The following is a 21,030-nucleotide window of genomic DNA, read 5'->3' as shown; positions in this document are numbered from 1 at the left end:
CCTTGAAATAAATGAGGTCGAAACCTCGATTGAATTGTATTGTATTGTTATATTATTGTATAACGGCTGTCCCATCCTTCAAACTGAAACTTATTGCTACTTCGCGGCAGGAATAGCGTACCCTACCACTATGAAAAATACTTCAGTTATATATTGAAATAGCTAAAATATAAAAATGATTGTCTTTAATACGTTGACTATCGTATAGGTCACCGGTGCCCTACGTGGTGCACTGAAGTAATTATGTCGATTTCTATCTTCGATCTTCTCACTAAGGCGTCAGAATATTTAGTAGACTCTGGAAAAGACGAATCCGAAGATACTGCGAATGAATCTATTTCTAAAAGACCGAAAGGACTAAAACATATATTAATTAACAAAAAAAATTAGGCAATCCAGGCGCTTAGTGCCAAAAATCGACATAATTACTTTAGTGTGCTTAGTGCCACTTTTTTAACTTATCGATCGCGTAAAAGCTAACTCAAATTTCTATGGAGCTGGAACGTTTGCTTACGTTTGCCACTAGAGGCGCTGTTCCAAATCCATACAAATTTGAGTTAACTTTTACGCGATCGAGAAGTTAAAAAACTCGCACTAAGCACACAGTGCGTCACGTAAGGCACCAGTGACTTACGTGACAGTCAACGCGATAAACTGTCTCGAATTGCGAACTACATAGTTCCTGCATAAAGTATTTTATTCGCATACAATTTCTAATAGACTCCGAAAACCGAGAGAAATTTCAGGGACCGTTGTAAAAAATATATTTTCGAAGCTTCACAGGTGTACGTGACCCCGATTTTAATGCAACCATAGAACGTCAACAGAAATACAACGCTATCAGGTTACCAACCGTAAGAACTCCTGCGAAAAATTCCGTTGCGTGACGATTAAAAAAAAAACAACAACATATTGGTACGTGCCAAATCTTGAGCCTGCCATTCCTCGCACGCGAATCACGCATGATCCGGCTAGACCACGAGCGAAATTTAATAAATTTAAATACTATTATTACCTTTTCTCTGAAGCCCGGTGCGACGATTCTCTGTTTCAAGTTTGTCTCTCCGTCCAGATTACACGTGTCCAGGTAGCAGATCCCCATTGGATTGGAGGAGTGCAGCAGCACCATATCAGCTGGCACCGCTTCGTTGTTAGACAAGTGAACGAGGTCGCCGACTCGAACGTCCCTCCATTTCACCTTAACATATCTTTCGGCTGATCTGTGAAACGAAGATAAATAATTAATGAAAAACAAATACGGTTTTACGTTATCTGAAGGTTGTTGAGTGTTATGTACTACATACAGCCTTGTTCGTATATTTTTTACGAGTGATGTATTAAAGACAATGAAATTGAAATTCTCTAACACGTATTGAATAGTGCAAAGTAATATTGTATCAGACGATTTCACGATGCCTCATTATATCCCTGGAGGTATTGCTAATTTCCTACTTAACTGCCTATTTTTACACCGAATAACTAATGAACTTATTTGCCGATTTTAACATCAAAAACGGAAAACAAAACTAATTTTGCACATTTTAATCTTACGTGCTTACGTTGGTTGGCATGCGCGACGCGACGTCGCGAAAAATTATACGTAACTTGACATAACACACTTGGTTATGTAAATTTGGTTGATGATGGTGGTGATGATTGATGAATAGATTTGTTTGCTCTTTTTCTGGGTGTTTTTATTAAATATATATTTAAACATGTATAAGTATGTTTATCTGTCTCTGGTACCCATGTATCCATCCTAGCTCAGCTCAAAATCCGGACTAGACACTCCACCATTTGCCTGCGAAGAATTCTTAAATACTTTGGCCACATTGCAAGGACAGACAGTGACAGCTTGGAGAAATTGGTGGTCACTGGAAAGGTCGAGGGCAAGCGACCAAGAGGCAGGAGCTCGACCCGTTGGACGGACCAGATTCGTGCAGCCCTTGATACCACAGTGCACGATGCTCTGCACTCAGCTGCAGATAGGAACAGATGGCGGTGCATTATAAAAAAACAAACTGTTTCAAGGCCATGACCACGACCCTCAGTAATGAGGAAACCGACGCAAGGAGGAGGGTACCTATAACACAGGGAATCCTAAATTAGGGCCGGATGACTGAACCAGACCACGCCCACTCTGTCAAGAGTGTACGACTAGGAAGAAGACTGTTGGTATATTATTTTTTGCATTACTATACATTATTAGTCAATTTTTCTACCTACTAATGTCGCTGTAACACAAACATGCAAGCATGCTATGTCGTCACGATGTTATCGACTGCGTGTCGGCTGGCTTTTTTTTTAAAATCGTTCATGGCTCCGATAAGAGTTCGCGAGGTAAAAGCAACAGGTAACTTGTTCTATGGTGGCCCGATTACACGAATAATCCGTAGACGATTACCGCTTTCGCTTTCATTTGTTTCGCATTTATATTTTCTTTCTTGTCACCGCTTAATAGAGGCAATGACTTAACAATGCCAGTGGGATTTTTTTTTTGTTTCCTTTTACTAGGATCGCCTCATTGGTGTACCGATTACTCGACTCTCACCATTGTTGTATGGTCTTCAGGTTCGTTTCAAGTTGGATATCTATTAAAGTTATTACGCCTTAGTGTTCTCAGTGTATTTGACACAAACGAGCGCGTTCTATATAACCGAAAAAAAAATCTTGAACATTAATAGAAATGATTTTTTTTTCCTACTGAAGCTGACGGTCTAGAGAGACCGTATCAGGGTAACCTCAACAAGTAGGTGAGCTCACAGGGCTCAAACCTGACGATGTTGCTGATCCGAACCCTAGCAAGAGCCGTGCTTCGCAGAAACTACCACTGGATCGGAAACGCGACCCATTGAGAGGATCCGGCGAGAAACTCAGTGGGCTGTGTCTGTGGGTTAAGAAATTACCATTGGAAACATCTCGCGATATTATATTATAGAATATCCGAGATGCAAGTATTACCTAACATACAAAATGTAATTCGAATATTAATAAAATAAATCTAATCATATGCTATAACAAGATTACTCGGTACGTGCTTTTAAAAAAAATTAAAATAATCGGTTTTCAATTTCTCGATAAAGAATGTACATAGTACCTACGCTTTATTATTAAATGTCAAATTTCAGGAAGTACATTCGTTATCAGTTAAGAGTAATAAACTATAATAAACGTTTTCGTTTCGAGACAATTCCTTTTATTGTTTTATTTTTTTTACGTCCTGTTTGTGAGCAAGATTTTTATTGACGTCATAAAACGGTGTAGAGGCGTGTAGTGTAAAGGAGTGTAGACCTAACCCATGCATCAGCCCGCTGAGTTTCGCGCCGGATCTTCTGAGTGGGTCGCGATTCCGATCCGGTAGTAGATCCATTCGCAAAGCAATTGCTCTTGAGTAGTTAGGTCTCCTTCGGAGGCGCTCGGGCCTTTTCGATATCGAGTCGAGGGAACCCGCTCCTCCCCACGACCTCTCACAGCTGGAGTTCCGCAAGGCTCTGTCCTCTCACCCCTCCTATTTAGCTTATTCGTCAACGATATTCCCCGGTCGCCGCCGACCCATTTAGCTTTATTCGCCAACGACACGACTGTTTACTATTCTAGTAGAAATAAGTCCCTAATCGCGAAGAAACTTCAGAGCGCAGCCCTAGCCCTAGGACAGTGGTTCCGAAAATGGCGCATAGACATCAACCCAGCGAAAAGTACTGCGGTGCTATTTCAGAGGGGAAGCTCCACACGGATTTCCTCCCGGATTAGGAGGAGGAATCTCACACCCCCGATTACTCTCTTTAGACAACCCATACCCTGGGCCAGGAAGGTCAAGTACCTGGGCGTTACTCTGGATGCATCGATGACATTCCGCCCGCATATAAAATCAGTCCGTGACCGTGCCGCGTTTATTCTCGGTAGACTCTACCCCATGATCTGTAAGCGGAGTAAAATGTCCCTTCGGAACAAGGTGACACTTTACAAAACTTGCATAAGGCCCGTCATGACTTACGCGAGTGTGGTGTTCGCTCACGCGGCCCGCACACACATAGACACCCTCCAATCCCTACAATCCCGCTTTTGCAGGTTAGCTGTCGGGGCTCCGTGGTTCGTGAGGAACGTTGACCTACACGACGACCTGGGCCTCGAATCAATTCGGAAATACATGAAGTCAGCGTCGGAACGATACTTCGATAAGGCTATGCGTCATGATAATCGCCTTATCGTTGCCGCCGCTGACTACTCCCCGAATCCTGATCATGCAGGAGCCAGTCACCGTCGACGCCCTAGACACGTCCTTACGGATCCATCAGATCCAATAACCTTTGCATTAGATGCCTTCAGCTCTAATACTAGGGGCAGGCTTAGGGACCCCGGTAACCGTACTCGTCGAACTCGACAAAGAGGTCGACGTGCAACCTAACCCATGCATCAGCCCGCTGAGTTTCTCGCCGGATCTTCTCAGCGGGTCGCGATTCCGATCCGGTAGTAGATTCATTCGCGAAACAATTGCTCTTGAGTTGTTAGGTCTCCTTCGGAGGCGCTCGGGCAGTTGTTAGCAAATCCCACCCCTCTTGGCTGAGCCTTTGCTCGCCCACCTGTCCTGGTGAAACTGGAAAGGCCTTCGGGCCACCAGTAAACTTTCAATCATAAAAAAAAAAAAGGCGCTCGGGCAGTTAGCAAATCCCACCCCTCCTGGCTGAGCCTTTGCTCGCCCACCTGTCCTGTTGAAGCTGGAAAGGCCTCCGGGCTACCAGTAATCTTTCAATCATAAAAAAGAAAAAACGAGTGTAGATTTTTAAGGAAAACTTTTTTTTAAACCTATGCTGATAGCCTTGAGAGGCTATTTCATGCTTCGCCCTAACATGCAGGTGAGCTCACGGGGCTCAAACCGCAGTGTTGCTAACACTGGCCCTAGCAAGAGCAGTGCTTCGCAGAATCTACCACCGAATCGGAAACACGATCTGCTGAGATGAGGAAAACGTTGCATTTTGTAACAACTGCCAATGTGTGATAAACACTCAAATCGTTACTTTGAATATGATCTGATAAGCGCAGTTCTTACTGCTGGTAGGGCTACTTGTGAGTCTGCAAAGATACACCAACACCTTCCTGCTAAATTTGTGCCGCGAAGCAATAATTCGTTTCTGTTTGAGAAGTGGGGCAGCCGTTGTACTTTAAAACTGTAACTATCTAACACCATACAGGCCGTAAGCTAGTTCAACCATCTAAGCATTAAAAACGATTTTATTTTGTCTTTCAAACGTTTAAATCTGCTAGTGCTAGCTGTAACTATGCTACATGCTTTAACTAGTTTTAACTATGAAACGCACGTCTTAAGGAACTTAACTTTTTTCAGTTTTTCTACCTATCCAGAATACATGCGTTACGTGAAATAACAAACAGTCATATTTCGGCCGCAATCGCCTGCGTTATTCCGCTGTATAACAAAACCGCTCATAGCCCAGGGTACCAGTCAAAACGGTAAACACGGAAACGTGAAGAAAAAGAATAATTATATATACAATGATGCTAAGATTAAATAAACATTGTCGTATGTTGCTACTAACATAGCGGAATCAAGTATTGTTAAAATGTAAACAAATATCGCACTGGTTGTAATGTCTAAATTACTCTAAATTAAATATATTCTATGGTCTTATTATTATATATGACAGGGCAATGGTTGTTTGGTTTTTCACTCCGACATGTCTTAAAATTTCGCACACGCCGCGCCGTTTCATTATTTCGCCAAAATGAAAGTTAGGTCAGTCGGCTGTCTCAAATAGGATAGGGTCCTAAAATATCCTTGGGCCCGCGGTCTGCTCACAATATCTGTTGACCATCAAGTTCCAATACCCCGAGTGACCCCCCGGAAACCTCGTAGGAGGTTCTGCCCTTTGTCCGAGAAAAAAGTCTATCTCAAATTACACACCCTTAACAGATATTGCTAATGGATGGCTGAAAGCTTCAAGACCGTTCGGTCATAATGAAACTACGCAGGAAGCCAATATAGTGTGACCGATCGGCGTTGGACCGATTCGGTTAATTAAGGCTATTAACTTTTTTGTAAGTTGACGCTGTGACGTCACATAAGGCTGTCTGACATTCATATCCTTAATAAAATGTATAGCAAACCGACCGGTACGTCACTCTCGCGGCCGTATGCCCGCTCCCTATACATAGTTAGTATCTATGTCCATCTTTTTAACGGTGTATAATCTATGTTCCGGGCGCTTCCGTTTTGAGTGTGAATAGCGTGCGCCCGCGTCTGAATGTAATTATCGTTTAAACTTGAAAATTGTTTGTGTTAAAGAAAGATTAGAATTCGAAATTCGATACTGGTGACTAACCCATAGTTTTAAATACCCCCTGAGATCTACCCCTCACTATAAATGGATAGAGTGAAAATTCAAATGAGAAGTAATCATAATAATATGCTGGTAAAATCCGGTTCCGCTCTACTGTGTATGTCGGTATGTGGATAACAGTGATGATCGTTCTCTTAAATCAACTAGCGCACCACCAATCGTTGGTAAATATGGTTACTATGAGAGAAATCTCTGGAATGCCAAAATCAACTATATCAAGTTTCATCACAATCTGTTGATTGAGATAAAAATACATAGAAGAGAAACACAAAAACATCTAATTTTATTTGTGTAGTTTTACGAGTATGTTTACCACAATTGAAATTCTTAAATTGAGTCTATGTCTGAAATAATTTCATGATTTTTTTCAAAGACTCGACAATAACATTGAAGAATGTTAAAACATGCAATAAAAAAGGTCGGTTCATGAGCGACAGTAACCACTCACCATCAGATGGGCCGTTTGCAGGTCTGCCTTCGATGGCAAAAAAATCCTAACACCATAACAACGTTTAATTCCATAAAACATTAAAGTCTAAGAGGGTAATTTAATCTGCCATTCTGAAGTCAATCTCACTCTCTTATCTCAAGGTCAATAGCGGCTACACAGGTTTCTCTACCTCGAGTCAAGGTGGATTAAGGTATCATCTACCTGTCTACGCAAATGAAGAGAAATGAAGACAACTAAGATATCAATACTATAAATACTGAGAGCTAATTAATTCATGATTATACACCAAAACTTACGCATTCATTTAAACTTAAAGAAATTTCTAGAACGCAATTTTTATCGTTCCTTTAAGGCTGCAATAATAATACCGCGTACAAGTTTCAATAAAACAAAAATACTTTCACCGCAGCCACGCAGACACGAAGATAACCCATTTGGAAAATACTTGACTTGAGTAACATTGCAACATTAATGTAGTGCAGTAATTTATTGTTAAAAATAAATCTACTTGTACAGAACGCCAAAACGACAAACGTTCCTAAAATGTTTTAATAAACAACAAATTAGAATACGTGACCTCATTCTAAATTAACAATGTTTTTTTTTTTTATTGCTTAGATGGATGGACGAGCTCACAGCCCACCTGGTGTTAAGTGATTACTGGAGCCCATAGACATCCACAACGTAAATGCGCCACCCACCTTGAGATACAAGTTCTAAGGTCTCAAGTATAGTTACAACGGCTGCCCCTCCCCTCAAACCGAAACGCATTACTGCTTCACGGCAGAAATAGGCAGGGTGGTGGTACCCACCCGCGCGGACTCACAAGAGGTCCTACCACCTAAATTTTTGCCTTATCTTACTTCATCCAATATGTCGCAGGTTTGAAACTGGGCACATATGTTTTTTTTCTCTGCCTATGCTGGTAGCCTTTAGAGGCTATTTCGGCTTCTCCTTGACGTATAGATGAGCTCACGGGGCTCAAACCGGGTGGTTTGCTAACACTGGCCCTAGCAAGAGCAGTGCTTCGCAGAATCTACCACCGGATTGAAAACGCGACACACCGAAAAGATCCGGCGAGAAACTCAGTGGGCTGTGTCTATGAGTTAATTTACTCGTCGAGCCTTTTGTCGCAAGCGACGCGACGGGTTCGGCGAGGACGGTAACCGGGGCACATCATTGATTTAAATATACACATAAATTATGTAGCTACTATGTACTATATATGTTGTTTAACTTTTTATGTCCTAAATGTCCATGTTCGTGCTCACGGTATTCACATTTGTAAAGGCGTAGTTGTTTTTCTTATTTTTTTTTACATTCGATAAAAATGTAATAAATAAATCTTTCATCTCTTGACGTGACTGTTGAGCGTCCACCGGTAAAAACATTGTCTCAATTGTTTGATATTTTTTGCAACACGTCGTGCACGTGATCGAATAAATTTGTTACAATTGACCTAAATTTGCATAAGTGTTCTTAATCGTTGCCAACAACATTTCTCGTTACAATGTTCTGTTTATTGTAGAGATATACTTTGAATTGATTTAAACGTTTTTATAATACTAACTAGTGGTACTCTGGTTTTTTTTTTTTTCCGCAGGAGAAAATTGCCGGATTCCCACCCGCACGGCAAGTGGGGTATGTGGGAGTCGAACCTCACCAAAAACTCCTGCCGCTCACAGCCGGCGCCCTACCCCGGACCGGGCGGGAACCCAGTCGGAGCTATTGAGACGGCGGGACAGGGTTTACGCAGAGCATATTACATCCATCCCGCCGTCCCCCAGACGCCAGACCGGCGGCCGCCAGCGACACGACCGCCGGTTCCCTCGGTCGACGGGGTGGTCCCCTGGTAGTCGAAATTCGACTATAATTAATTGAAATTATAAGTTTGTACACTATTATGATTCTATTATCAAAGACTATACTTCTATAATCACAGATTTTGCCAAGACTACACTTTAGACAAATATTAATAAAGACAAACAATATTTAATCTATTCTCAATTTGATTACAGACTATAAGCAATAAGAAAAGTTTGACAATAAACAAATAGTATGCATGCGTGTGTGTGTCAAATACATGGTAGTGTGTGTAATGTTTCTTTTATTGATTTAATGTGTTATTAATGCGTGATTTAAAAAAAAATAGCATTTTGCACTCCTTCTCTATATTTTCTATAAGTGTGAGAAATTTCATACTCCTCCGTCCGCGCAATTTTCGTAAAAAGGGATACAAAGTTTTTGCTAGTTTAGATAGTTCTTCGTAGTTTGCAATAAGTTCTTAATCTAAGAGGTGTTCTGGGCCTCTAACCTAGGAATAGTTAGGCCCTAGTCACTATCAAATTGTTATATTTTGATACTAACATAGTTTTTAAGTGATCCACTAACATAATGAGTCCTAGCCACTAATAAATAAGTAAATAATAATGCAATCCCTAATAATTGTTCGTTGCCATTACCGCCTATTTCTATCGCAGTTCAGAATTTACTAACTACTAGACGATGACCGAGCTTTACTCGGTTTTTTTTTTGATAACGCCATCTTGTTTTGTCTTTAAAGCGGTTAGTTGCCCTCAATTAAAAAAAATAGTATATTATTCGCCAATAGATGTCGGGAAGAGTTGATAATTGAAAACAAGAATAAAACAACATTTTCTGAAAATAAATCGTAGCTAGATCGATTTATCGCCCCCGAAATCCCCTGTATACTAAAATTTATGAAAATCGTTGGAGCCGTTTTCGAGATTCAGATTATATACATACAAGAATTGCTCGTTTAAAGGTATAAGATTCTGCCAAATAGCATTTCGAAACATTCAAATATACAACGTACTTCGTACGCATTGAGTTACATAAAAAAAAAACATTTCGATGGCGTCAACAAGCTTCATACTAAAGAATCAAGATGGTATATTTTTCATCAAAGATATTTTTCATCTTTTTCATCAGTCGTTTTCATCAAAGACTTTATAACGTAAACATTGGACGACATTGAGACGACGCTGAAAATTGTCGGAACAAACAAGAACACTCTTTTCAAGAACTCTTCAAATATTCATAGCGCATAAACTTGAACTTCAAAAGATCCGCTCTTGATGTCCCAAAATATTAACAAAAGGTAATTTAATTAGTTTGTTTGGAGGATGATATTGTTTCTGCCATCGATGATGTAAGTTCAATAAAAGCGTGAAATGTATGTAACACGTGAGTCACCGAACAGAAATACTGGTACGTTCCATGAAAAGCACTTTTGTGGTGTGGTACACAAATCACACGTCATTTAAGATCCTCCCGTTTCATTAACGTTGCTTTTAGGTACCTCAGGCACCGGTCACCATACTCGCCGAACCCGTCGTTTGCAACGTAGGGCTCGACGAGTAAATTAACCCATAGATACAGCCCACTGAGTTTCTCGCTGGATCTTCTCAGTGGGTCGCGTTTCCGATCCGGTGGTAGATTCTGCGAAGCACTGCTCTTGCCAGGGCCAGTGTTAGCAGTGCTATTACTGGTGGTAGGACCTCTTGTGAGTCCGCACGGGTAGGCACAACCGCCCTGCCTATTTATGCCGTGAAGCAGTAATGCGTTTCGGTTTGAGGGGAGGGGCAGCCGTTGTAACTATACTGAGACCTTAGAACTTATATCTCAAGGTGGGTGGCGCATTTACATTGTAGATGTCTACGGGCTCCAGTAACCACTTAACACAAGGTGGACTGTGAGCTCGGCCACCCATCTAAGCAATAAAAAAAAATAAAAAAATAGTAACACTTTCGGTTTGAGCCCCGTGAGCTCACCTACACGTTAGGGTGAAGGTGAAATAGCCTTTCAAGGCTATCAGCATAGGTAGGAAAAAAAATATTAAAAAAATCAAGTTCAGTAAGTTCATTTTGGTCTTTTGTATGTATTTCTCATAATTTACAATAATTATATACATTTTAATTATAAATTAAATATTTATTATTATTAATGGTAATAATAATTGGGAGCAAATCACGCACGGTCATCCAGCCCCAATTTAGGATTCCCTGTGTTGTGAGTACCAGAGACTTACTTATATAGCATACATATACAGAGCAAACAAAACTGTTCATCACACAATGTTTGCCCAATGTGGCAATCGAACCCACGACCCTCGACTCAACAGTCAGGGCCGCTAACTACTCCATCATCGAGACAGTCTATAATAATTATAGAGGACCAGAAAAATTATTGTCTAGGTCATACAACTCGTTATTTGTTGATTTTTTTTCTTAGTTAATTTATTAATTTAATATCAGATGCAAAAAAATTAATCATAGTTATATGTCTATTAACATTTTTTTTTTCTTTTGAACACGGTAATATGGTAATTATCATCTCCCTTTCTCACCTACGCAACAAACTTAGTGGCCTTTATTTGAATTTCATATGGTACTATGGAATTCTATGCTAACAATTAAATTACACAATCAGATGACGATAATGTTATTGATGATGACATCTAAAATGGCGTCATTATGTTTATATACATGCAGACAATATTTTTGCATTGTCGTTTTGTTGTCCACAACGAAATCGGTAAATAAAACGGTAACAACAACTTATTGACGGGCCGTGAGCACTTGTGAACACTTTATGTTCAATTACTAGTCTAGAAACAGTGAGCCCGCGAGCCCAAACGCGCGTGCATCACGCCGCGAAACATTACGAACAAACAATGATATTTACAGTCTAAACACTTGACATAGTTTCCGCGATTATTTTACGAAACAGCCCGGCAAAGAAATATAAACGTAACGCATTTGGTAAAGACCGAAGCCTTCATCACATAAATGATAACAATGTTGGTGAATATTCCTTGACCTCATCACAATCATTTCGTTATACAATCGCTTCATTATTATTTAAACGAAACACTGAACATCAATTAATAAAAATCAAACCAGCAAAATTATAATTTGCGTAATTACTGGTGGTAGGACCTCTTGTGAGTCTGCGCGGGTAGGTACCACCACCCTGCCTATTTCTGCCGTGAAGCAGTAATGCGTTTCGGTTTGACGGGTGGGGCACCCGTTGTAACTATACAGAGACCCTTAGAACTTATATTTCAAGGTGGGTGGCGCATTCACGTTGTAGATGTCTATGGGCTCCATTAACCACTTAACACCAGGTGAGCTGTGAGCTCGTCCACCCATCTAAGCAATAAAAAAAAACTATTAATAAATAAATTAAGTTGCAGCAAAAACAGGTAATGAATTTAAAACGGAAACAAATTCAGGAAATACGTACCTACCGGAAATATCTAAAATAGGTTGAGCGTTTCCTTCACAACTTGAACGAGAAGTGCAAAGAACAGAAAATAAAAACAAGGAGTTAATTAGACTTATGTAGTGGTAGCTAGTGACGACTTAGAGATATTTGACAGATATCTGAATCGCGTTAACGATATTCGCAAGAGAAATTTGAATTTTAATTTATGTAGGTATACCCAAATTTCGAACAATAGCATAGCATAAAATTGCGCGTACGGAGGAGTATGAAAATTTCCACACTTATAGAGAATATAGAGAAGAAGTGCAGAATGCTTAATTTTTTTTTAAATTATGGATTAAAAGTACATTAAATCAATAAAGAAAACATTACACACACTACCATGTATTTGACACACACACACATAATTATACTCTTTGTTTATTGTCAAACTTTTGTTATTGCTTAAAGTCTGTAATCAAATTGAGAATAGGTTAGTATTGTATAACTTCAATATTACGAGTATTTGTCTATAGTGTAGTCTTGGTGCAATCTGTAACAATAGGACCATAATAATGTTGAAACTTATAATTTCAATTAATTATAATCGAATTTCGACTACTGTGGGACCTCTAGTTCAAGTTAGAACTAAACCAAAAAAAAATGAACTGATAATGTAATTTTGACATTTCTTTGTTTTCACTTTTCGACGTTCATGACATCAATAGTTCGGTGACATCAATAGAGTCGGCCGGAACACTTTCTCCGGCGTATAAAGCCGGAATGAACGAGGCGCGGCAATATTAGTGTATCTTGAACCACAGGCAAGTGTGTCGTGGTTGCATCAGCGCGGATCTCGGTCCGGACAGGCAATACGAAGGCCGGAACATTCACTAATGGCCTCAGTCAGTGACACACCGGCCATCCAAATGACTAGAAAGAACGGCTTTTTACTCCGCTTAAGGTGAAATTAAGTAGCTCTATCTAGATTTAAGTCGTCGTGGCCTAAAGGATAAGACGTCCGGTGCATTCGTGTTGAGCGATGTACTGGTTGTTCGAATCCCAAAAATCAAACCCATAAAATTATAATTTGGGTAATTACTGGTGGTATGACCTCTTGTGAGTCTACAAGAGTAGGTACCACCACCCTGCCTATTTCTGCCGTGAAGCAGTAATGTGTTTCGGTTTGAAGGGTGGGGTAGCTGTTGTAACTATACTGAGACCTTAGAACTCATATCACAAGGTGGGTGGCGGCATTTACGTTGTGGATGTCTATGGGCTCCGGTAACCACTTAATACCAGTTGGGCTGTGTGCTCGTCCAACCTATGCAATAAAAATAAAAATAAAAAATAAGAAAATTATAATATCCTTGTATTATTTATTAGATTGCCAACCCTGAGCATTCGTGTACACATTGCATATTGCATGTGACATTTAATGTGAAGAACTGTTACTTAGGGGTGTAACGTGTATGTTTCAACTAGCGTTTAACGGAACACTTAGTACCGCTGCACCACGAACACAAGATACGCGGTAAGGTATTTTCACACGGGAAAAGATTTCATAACACGGCGTCATTAAGTCGTTAATGGCTAGAGAACATCTACCAGACACAGCAATGTACGTGTCGACATAATATTGTACATGTACACTTAGAGCTTTATTATGTTGTTGGACTTTTGTGTTCCACTGAATTATTAGTCTAAAATGAAGTTTCTCTAACTATATCGTCTTCTCGCATTAAAACTGTATAATCTCAAAACTTACTAATTTTACAGGAGAAGGTTTAACATGTGATATTTTTAATATTAATCGTCTTTGCAACAATTACATTTTATTTTTTACCAGTTACATTATCTGTCTTTTAAAGTAAGATAAAATTATGTATTAATTTTGTTAATAGTAGTCAAAACATAGGTAAACTTAAAAAAAAAACTAAAACTAAACTACGCTCTTTTGACAGTATTTATGAGAAAAATACTGATGATACCAAATGATTCCGCATATTAACTCAATTTCGAATATTTTTGGAAGTTGTACACTTTTAATGCGAAAAGACAATATTTTATGTTCAATTTTCCTTTTTTCAAACGATGCCGTGCCGTTCAATTGCTGTATCTTTATGTACGGCAAGCAATCTCGGGTGACCCTCTATTTTATTTTCGACTCTTTGACCCTTACGAAGCCTATATAGTTCATACTAATGAGCTGCTATTGGCAATGAAAAATATAATCTTTTCTTGGTAAGAGGCGAGCGTACCGTACCGTGATAGATCTCCGCGGGCTCGGCCATTACTCACACTTCCTATATCTGATTAGAGACAGCCTCGATTGCACTACGGATTCATTGATTCATTGTCGAATCAAGGCCTACGACTCAACCACAACACTAGCATTTATAACAACGTTTAAAATATTAATAACGTTAAAAATTTCATTTTTTTATTTATTCACGTTTTTGGGTTGGCCTATTGTAATCATAGAACTAATTTGGTACTACATAAGTGTTGGGCATGTGCGAGGGTATGGAAGGAAACAAGTTCTAAGTCGGTAAGCATTCCGTCTTCAGGTTTAGTTAGCGTGCTTAGTGAGATTTTTTACTGGTGGTAGGACCTCTTGTGAGTCCGCGCGGGTAGGTATCACCGCCCTGCCTATTTCTGCCGTGAAGCAGTAATGCGTTTGAAGGGTGGGGCAGCCGTTGTAACTATACTTGAGACCTTAGAACTTGTATCTCAAGGTGGGTGGCGCATTTACGTCGTAGATGTCTATGGGCTCCAGTAACCACTTAACACAAGGTGGGCTGTGAGCTCGTCCAGCCATCTAGCAATAAAAAAAAAAACATTCTCGATAGCGTTTGCCTACGTTTGCCACTAGGGGCGCTGTTCCAATTGCATACAGAGTTAACTTTTACGCTATCGAGAACGTTAAAAACTCGCACTAAGCACACAGAAGTTGGAAAAACGCATGTAGCACTGTGAAACGCAATCATGTTTGTGCTTAACAGCGTTTTATTCTCATCCATTTCAGTAAATAAATATTATATATTATAATAATATATCCTGTCACCGACAAATGTTTTATTATTAAAATTATCAAAAGTCATGCCTGCTGAAAGATAACTTAATTTTAATAAATTTTTATTGGTTGCGATTGTTGGACTTTTGATACTGCACTAAAAACAGATAAGAGCCTCGTCCGTTGTTTGTCAGTTAACAAAATAAGCAATAATACATGTAAAGGACAATTCGTATTCCAGTCCAGAAAATTTGATTTTTATTGCCACATACAAATAAGGTCCTGTTTCGATCCTTAGTCGGAGTTAGTATCAAAGTAGTTCTAGCCCGGTATTTGTTTTTCAGACCTCCCATAACTTTGAAGAAAATCCTATACTTCCAATTAGTAGTTTTTTTTTATTTTCAGTCAGCGATTTTCAAAATCTATAATAACCACCAAAAAGTTTTGAATCGATAATGAACGTTACAATTTTATTGTTCTTAAAGCTTCGGTATATTTGGCCCCACGTCGCCATTAAATACTCCTTAATTAGCCCTCGACTTTAAACAAATCACTTGGAGGTCTATAGTGGGAGTACTCTATGATGTGTTTTACGTTGATTTTCTGTTAGTAGGTACCTCGAAGTGACATGCGTTAAGTAAGTTACCTATTTGTAGTTAATTGAAGAAACGTGTTGACAATTTGTTATTAAATAGTGTTATTTACTAACTGTACTTTTGGGTGTTTATTGCTTTCACCACTTCCGCACACACTTGTGAAGCAAAGCAATCGTGCAGGTAACGAAAAGAAGTCCGACGTTTTGTACAAGCTATACAAGTCTTATAATACAATATCAAAGTTTAATAGAGAATAATAATATATTAATATAATTTTCTCACCTTTTAAACCTTTCCTGGACTTCCACGAATAATTCAAGACCAAAATTAGCCAAATCGGTCCAGCCGTTCTCGAGTTTTAGCGAGACTAACGAACAGCAATTCATTTTTATATATAGAGAAGAGATAAAAGATAAATAATGACTTGTAGAGAAAATGGAATGTAAAATAAGGATTAGAGTGACGTCTAAAGACAAATTGAGGAAAGTACTTTACCTATTTACGTAACGAGAATACACAATCACGAACTGCAAAACAAATTGTGACAGGAAAAAGAAACAACAAAATAAAACGAAATGACTTTAAAAAAATATAATACTCTTGATAAAACACAAAATAAATTCATTAAATAAATTGGCGTATCAGAGTGCACCTAATTTTCAGAGATAACTAACATATCACATTGACGTATTGTATCTTCGATCCGTAGTTCGATCGAGTTTTTAATAAAAAGTATTATCTCTACATATAAAAATGAATTGCTGTTCGTTAGTCTCGCCAAAACTCGAGAACGGCTGGACCGATTTGGCTAATTTTGGTCTTGAATTATTTGTGGAAGTCCCGAGAAGGCTTAAAAGGCAGATAAATATGAAAATGCTGGGAATTAAACAAAAATAACAATTTTGTGTTTCCTTTGATGTGTTCCCCGTCGGACGGATTTCCCTTGTTTGTTTTAAGTTTATTTTATACAAAAGTTTAGGTCTTTTATTTATCGATTGAGGCATTACGAAGTCTGCCGGTTCAGCTAGTATTATAAAATTAACAAATAATTAATTTAATATTTTAGATTCCGTTTAATTTAAGCTTGATTTTTTTTCATACGATACGATTTACGATGTTATTTCTTCATCATGGAAGTAATTAGTTAAGTATTTCATTAGAAAACATTGGTGGAACTGCAGGATTCGAACACCGGCTCAGCCGCATCGCTTGATACAAATAAACTGGGCGTCCTACCTTTTAAGCCACGGCGACTTCTCTTTGAATAAGTTATAAATACATAGAGATATCTCTCAATAAAACATGAATTAAATTAAACTATTTCAATCAAATTATTTCTTTGTTTCTTATGATATTTTACTTACATATCAACGTACTGGACTTCTCAATTGAGTCAAAAATAACCATTTTACGTAAACCTGTTTGTGGTATTAACATACTGTATCCTGTCAAGGAATGCCAGGCCTTTTCAATCAAAGCTCACAGTCCACTTACTGGAAACTTTCATCGAACTTTTGTATATATACATAGAAATATACATAATGGCTAATATGCAAAGTCACAAAAAGTCAATGTGACAAAAAAAAACAAGTTATATATGTATGTAAGCCTGAATTTGGCCGAATTCCGTAGTTAGTTCTGCGTGGGTGGCGCTGTTTTATTTATCATTATAATATTTTGGATATTTTCGTCAAAAATACACAAAGGATCTCAGTTAAATCAAAACAATCAAATAACTTTGCAATTAAACTGTTGTAAAACTAATCTTCGTAATAAGGTCGAAACTCTACAAAACAAATAAAACAATTATATTATTCTTCATATTTTTTTTTCATTTATAAACTGTGTCTTCTCACGCATTGCCCTTGATATAATGGCCTTTAAAATATTAAAATTAACCAGCCGTATCAAGGCCGCCAATCTGTCACAAAGGTAGGAGGAGTGTTCGCCACATTTTGTTCATTAATTAAGTCTGATTATGTAATCCTTATCTCACCAAATACATCTTTATACTTTTAAATTTTCATGTCATGTTTATATTCATAGATATTCGTTCGTTGAATCGTTTCATGTTATGTTTAAATAACCAGTATTAAAATGAAGACAATTGTTGCACGTTGCCACTATAAGGTGAATGAACCCTGAGGTCAAAATCATGATCGCATTAAGTTATTTACACACATTTCTAGCACGCAGTAGGCAGCGGCTTGGCCGCGTCCCTTGCATTGCTGATGTCCATGATCGACTTTTTTTTCCATACCTAAGCTGATGTTCTAGAAAGACCATATCAGCGTCACCGGGCTAGTAGGTGAACTCACGGGGCTCAAACCTGACGTTGTTGCTAACACGAACCCTAGCAAGAGTCGTGCTTCACAGAATCTACCACCGGATCGGAAACGCGACCCACTGAGAAGATCCGGCGAGAAACTCAGTGGGCTGTGTCTGTGTACCATGATCGATGGTAACTACTTACCATCAGATAGGCCTTAGGCTCATCTGACTAAAACTACAAATAAATTAAAAATATCTCATTGATATTTTTTGTTGCCCTTGTAGGTATGTATAATAATATATGAGTATTATGACACTTATGATTACACTGTAGGTTGTACATAGTTATTGTAAGTTAACATTAAACAGACTTATTATTGAAATTTAATGAAATACATTGACAACGAACCGAATAAGCAATGTTCCACAATAATTTGTTTGAAGGAATTTCGTGTTACAGCATATGTGACTTACTAACCAGACAATTCAATAAAATGAATGACCTGAACCTATAAGCATTGACTGATTGTGGAATGGACTTATACCGTTAATAGCATCATTCTAATGAGCTTAAGATTGAAATAAACGAACTCAAATCGTATTTTGAGACAAGTAAATTCAAAAGTTCCGCAAGTAAACTAGCCTATAGACACAGTCCACTGAGTTTCTCGCCGGATCTTCTCAGTGGGCCGCGTTTCCGATCTAGAGTAGATTCTGCGAAGCATGGCTCTTACTAGAGCTATCATTAGTAACGTCTCCAGGTCAGAGCCCCGAGAGCCTACCTACTCGCTCGGTCACGCTAGCATAGCCTCTTAAGGCTAACAGATTAGGTAGGAAAAAAATAAGTTGAGTTAACATAATGCATAAGCTCGCGCGTACAGTAAGAACCCCAGCAACGCAGCACCGGCAACTCATTACATACACTCATTTTATAATTACATTACAACACATCAAACTTTCTTATTACAACATTTTTAAATTAATTTGCTCAGTTTTGTAACACAATATTATGTATTGCTAATTTTAGTTTCATGAATATTTCATTACATAAATAAATCTATTTAAGTACCTACGTACATAAGTAAGTTTTAAGTTCGGATTTTTGTTGTCACTATGGCATATATAGGCTACGCTGAAATGGCCTCCCAAAGCCATCAGCTTAAGTACGAAAAAAAATGCATATATTCAGAAGCCCATGTCTCCATTTGTGAGTAACTTATATAGACATCTACGGGAAGAAATTTATGTAATTTAAACAGGGGACTCAAATTATTAAATGTTATTTTTATTCCCGTTAGTAAATCCAGTTCCCTAAGTTCGTTTCTTTCTAGTTTTCGACAACCAATTATCTAGTAAAACATGTACTTTGGTTGCCTGCTCTGTGACGTGACAAATACGCATAGATTTCAGTCTGATGGCCTTTTAACGACTATTTCACACCGTGACTCGTGATTACTATCGTTTAATGACAACATGTCTTGTGTGTACAGTTATAATACGTTTTCATTGATTTTATTCAAGACCAACGGTTAATTGCCTGTCACTTAGTTGTCAAAGTCAGCTGGAATGCGGATTCTTAGCAGAGAATATCAAACCTTCTGGCTGTACACATTAGCACAGCAATAGTGAGATAAATAATAGTAAGATATAAGATAAATAGTGATAATAATATTCGTTACAAGATGGTGAATAAAAAAAAATTAAAAGTTTCAGAATTAAAATAAATGGTTTACTAACTTTGTGCATTTCTCAAATGAAAGCAGTTTTTGTAGCCATATAAGTAAAATATTACAGACTAGCGACCCGATCCAGCTTCGCTCGGGTCTTTAATAAAAAAATCCAAATTAACAACCATAATACACACACATCAACCTTTCTATTTGCGTCAGCTTAGTAAAAAATGAAAATTATGAAGATAGTTTTGAATATCCTTGGGTGTATATTATTGGAGATTTAGCAAGGATCCCTATTTAAAAAAAGAAAAGAATATAGCCTATGTCACTCGGGGATAGTGTAGCTTCCAAACAGTGATAGAATTTTTCAAATCGGTTTAGTAGTTTCGGAGCCTATTCAATACAAACAAACAAACAAATCTTTCCTCTTTATAATATTAGTATAGAAGTATAGATATCACAGAACAAAACAGGACCAAGAACATTATTAATGTTTCTTACTTAACAAATTATTTCATACAATTTACTTTGTAATTTACAATGTCATCTCTTTCTACAAAGTTCCGAAAATATATGATAGGTATTTAAGTGATTTTATTGTTTTCTTTCTTCCGATAATAACACCGAGACAAAAATACAACAAAGCCATGAGATTAATTATGAGCAGTTAGTTCCTCAATCTACATATAATTTGTAAACTTCTAGCGTAATGGGTACTTTCGGGCCGGGTGCGATCCAGAGTGGCTTGTTTGACTAGCCGATGCCTACGCGCGCATAGCTGTTAGCGTGGACCTTTATGTTACTTATGATGACGCTTGGTGGGTGAAAGTAAGTATTGTACTTTTTGACGAAGCATGTTGCTGATAATAACATGTAATTTTAGGTTAGGAATATTGTGTTCTTTTTTTTTCATAATAAATAAATTAATTATGAATTTTTATATTTGTAAACACTTTAACTCTTCAATGTACCGGTGCTCAACATGGCACCGTTGCAGAGACTGCAATATAGCCCGGTTTTTTTTCCCTATCTATTCTAGTAACCTCGAGGGATTATTCTAGATTCACCGAACTGGTAGTCGCGGGGCTCAAAACTGACATTGTTTGCTAACACGAACCCCAGCCAGAGCCGTGCTTCGCAGAATCTATCAACGGATCGGAAACGCGGACTAATGAGAAGATCCGGCGAGAAACTCAGTGGGCTGTCTGTGGGTTAATTCGTCGCAAGCGGAGGCTATGGGGTTGCGACGCGAGGGCATAGCCCAGTGTGCTTAGTGCGAATTTTGTAACTTTTCGATCGCGTAAAAGTTAACCCAAATTTGTATAGACTTGGAACAGCTTCCCTTCGTTTGCCAAGAGGCGCTGTTCATGACTCAAGAATAACTTATATACAGGACTCCGAAGTGAAATAGGTCTATAGTTCTTCAAACGGGTATTGTCAC

At 38.3% G+C, this 21,030-nt stretch overlaps 1 protein-coding gene across 1 annotated transcript in view; it reads right to left on the bottom strand.

Annotated features, from left to right (window-relative positions):
* The window catches only part of LOC101740011 (phospholipid-transporting ATPase VD), a 76,786-nt gene that overhangs the window by 23,295 nt on the left and 32,461 nt on the right, over positions 1-21,030 (bottom strand). Inside the window, exon 2 of the mRNA XM_004927955.5 lies at positions 1,016-1,220. Within this exon, the coding sequence (XP_004928012.3) occupies positions 1,016-1,220 (205 nt within the window). The remainder of the gene's footprint in view (positions 1-1,015; positions 1,221-21,030) is intronic.

Source organism: Bombyx mori, chromosome 13 (assembly GCF_030269925.1).
Source record: "Bombyx mori chromosome 13, ASM3026992v2".
NCBI lineage: Eukaryota > Metazoa > Arthropoda > Insecta > Lepidoptera > Bombycidae > Bombyx > Bombyx mori.
The sequence above is the reverse complement of the archived record's forward strand: the minus strand, read 5'-3'. Positions and strand labels throughout refer to the sequence as shown.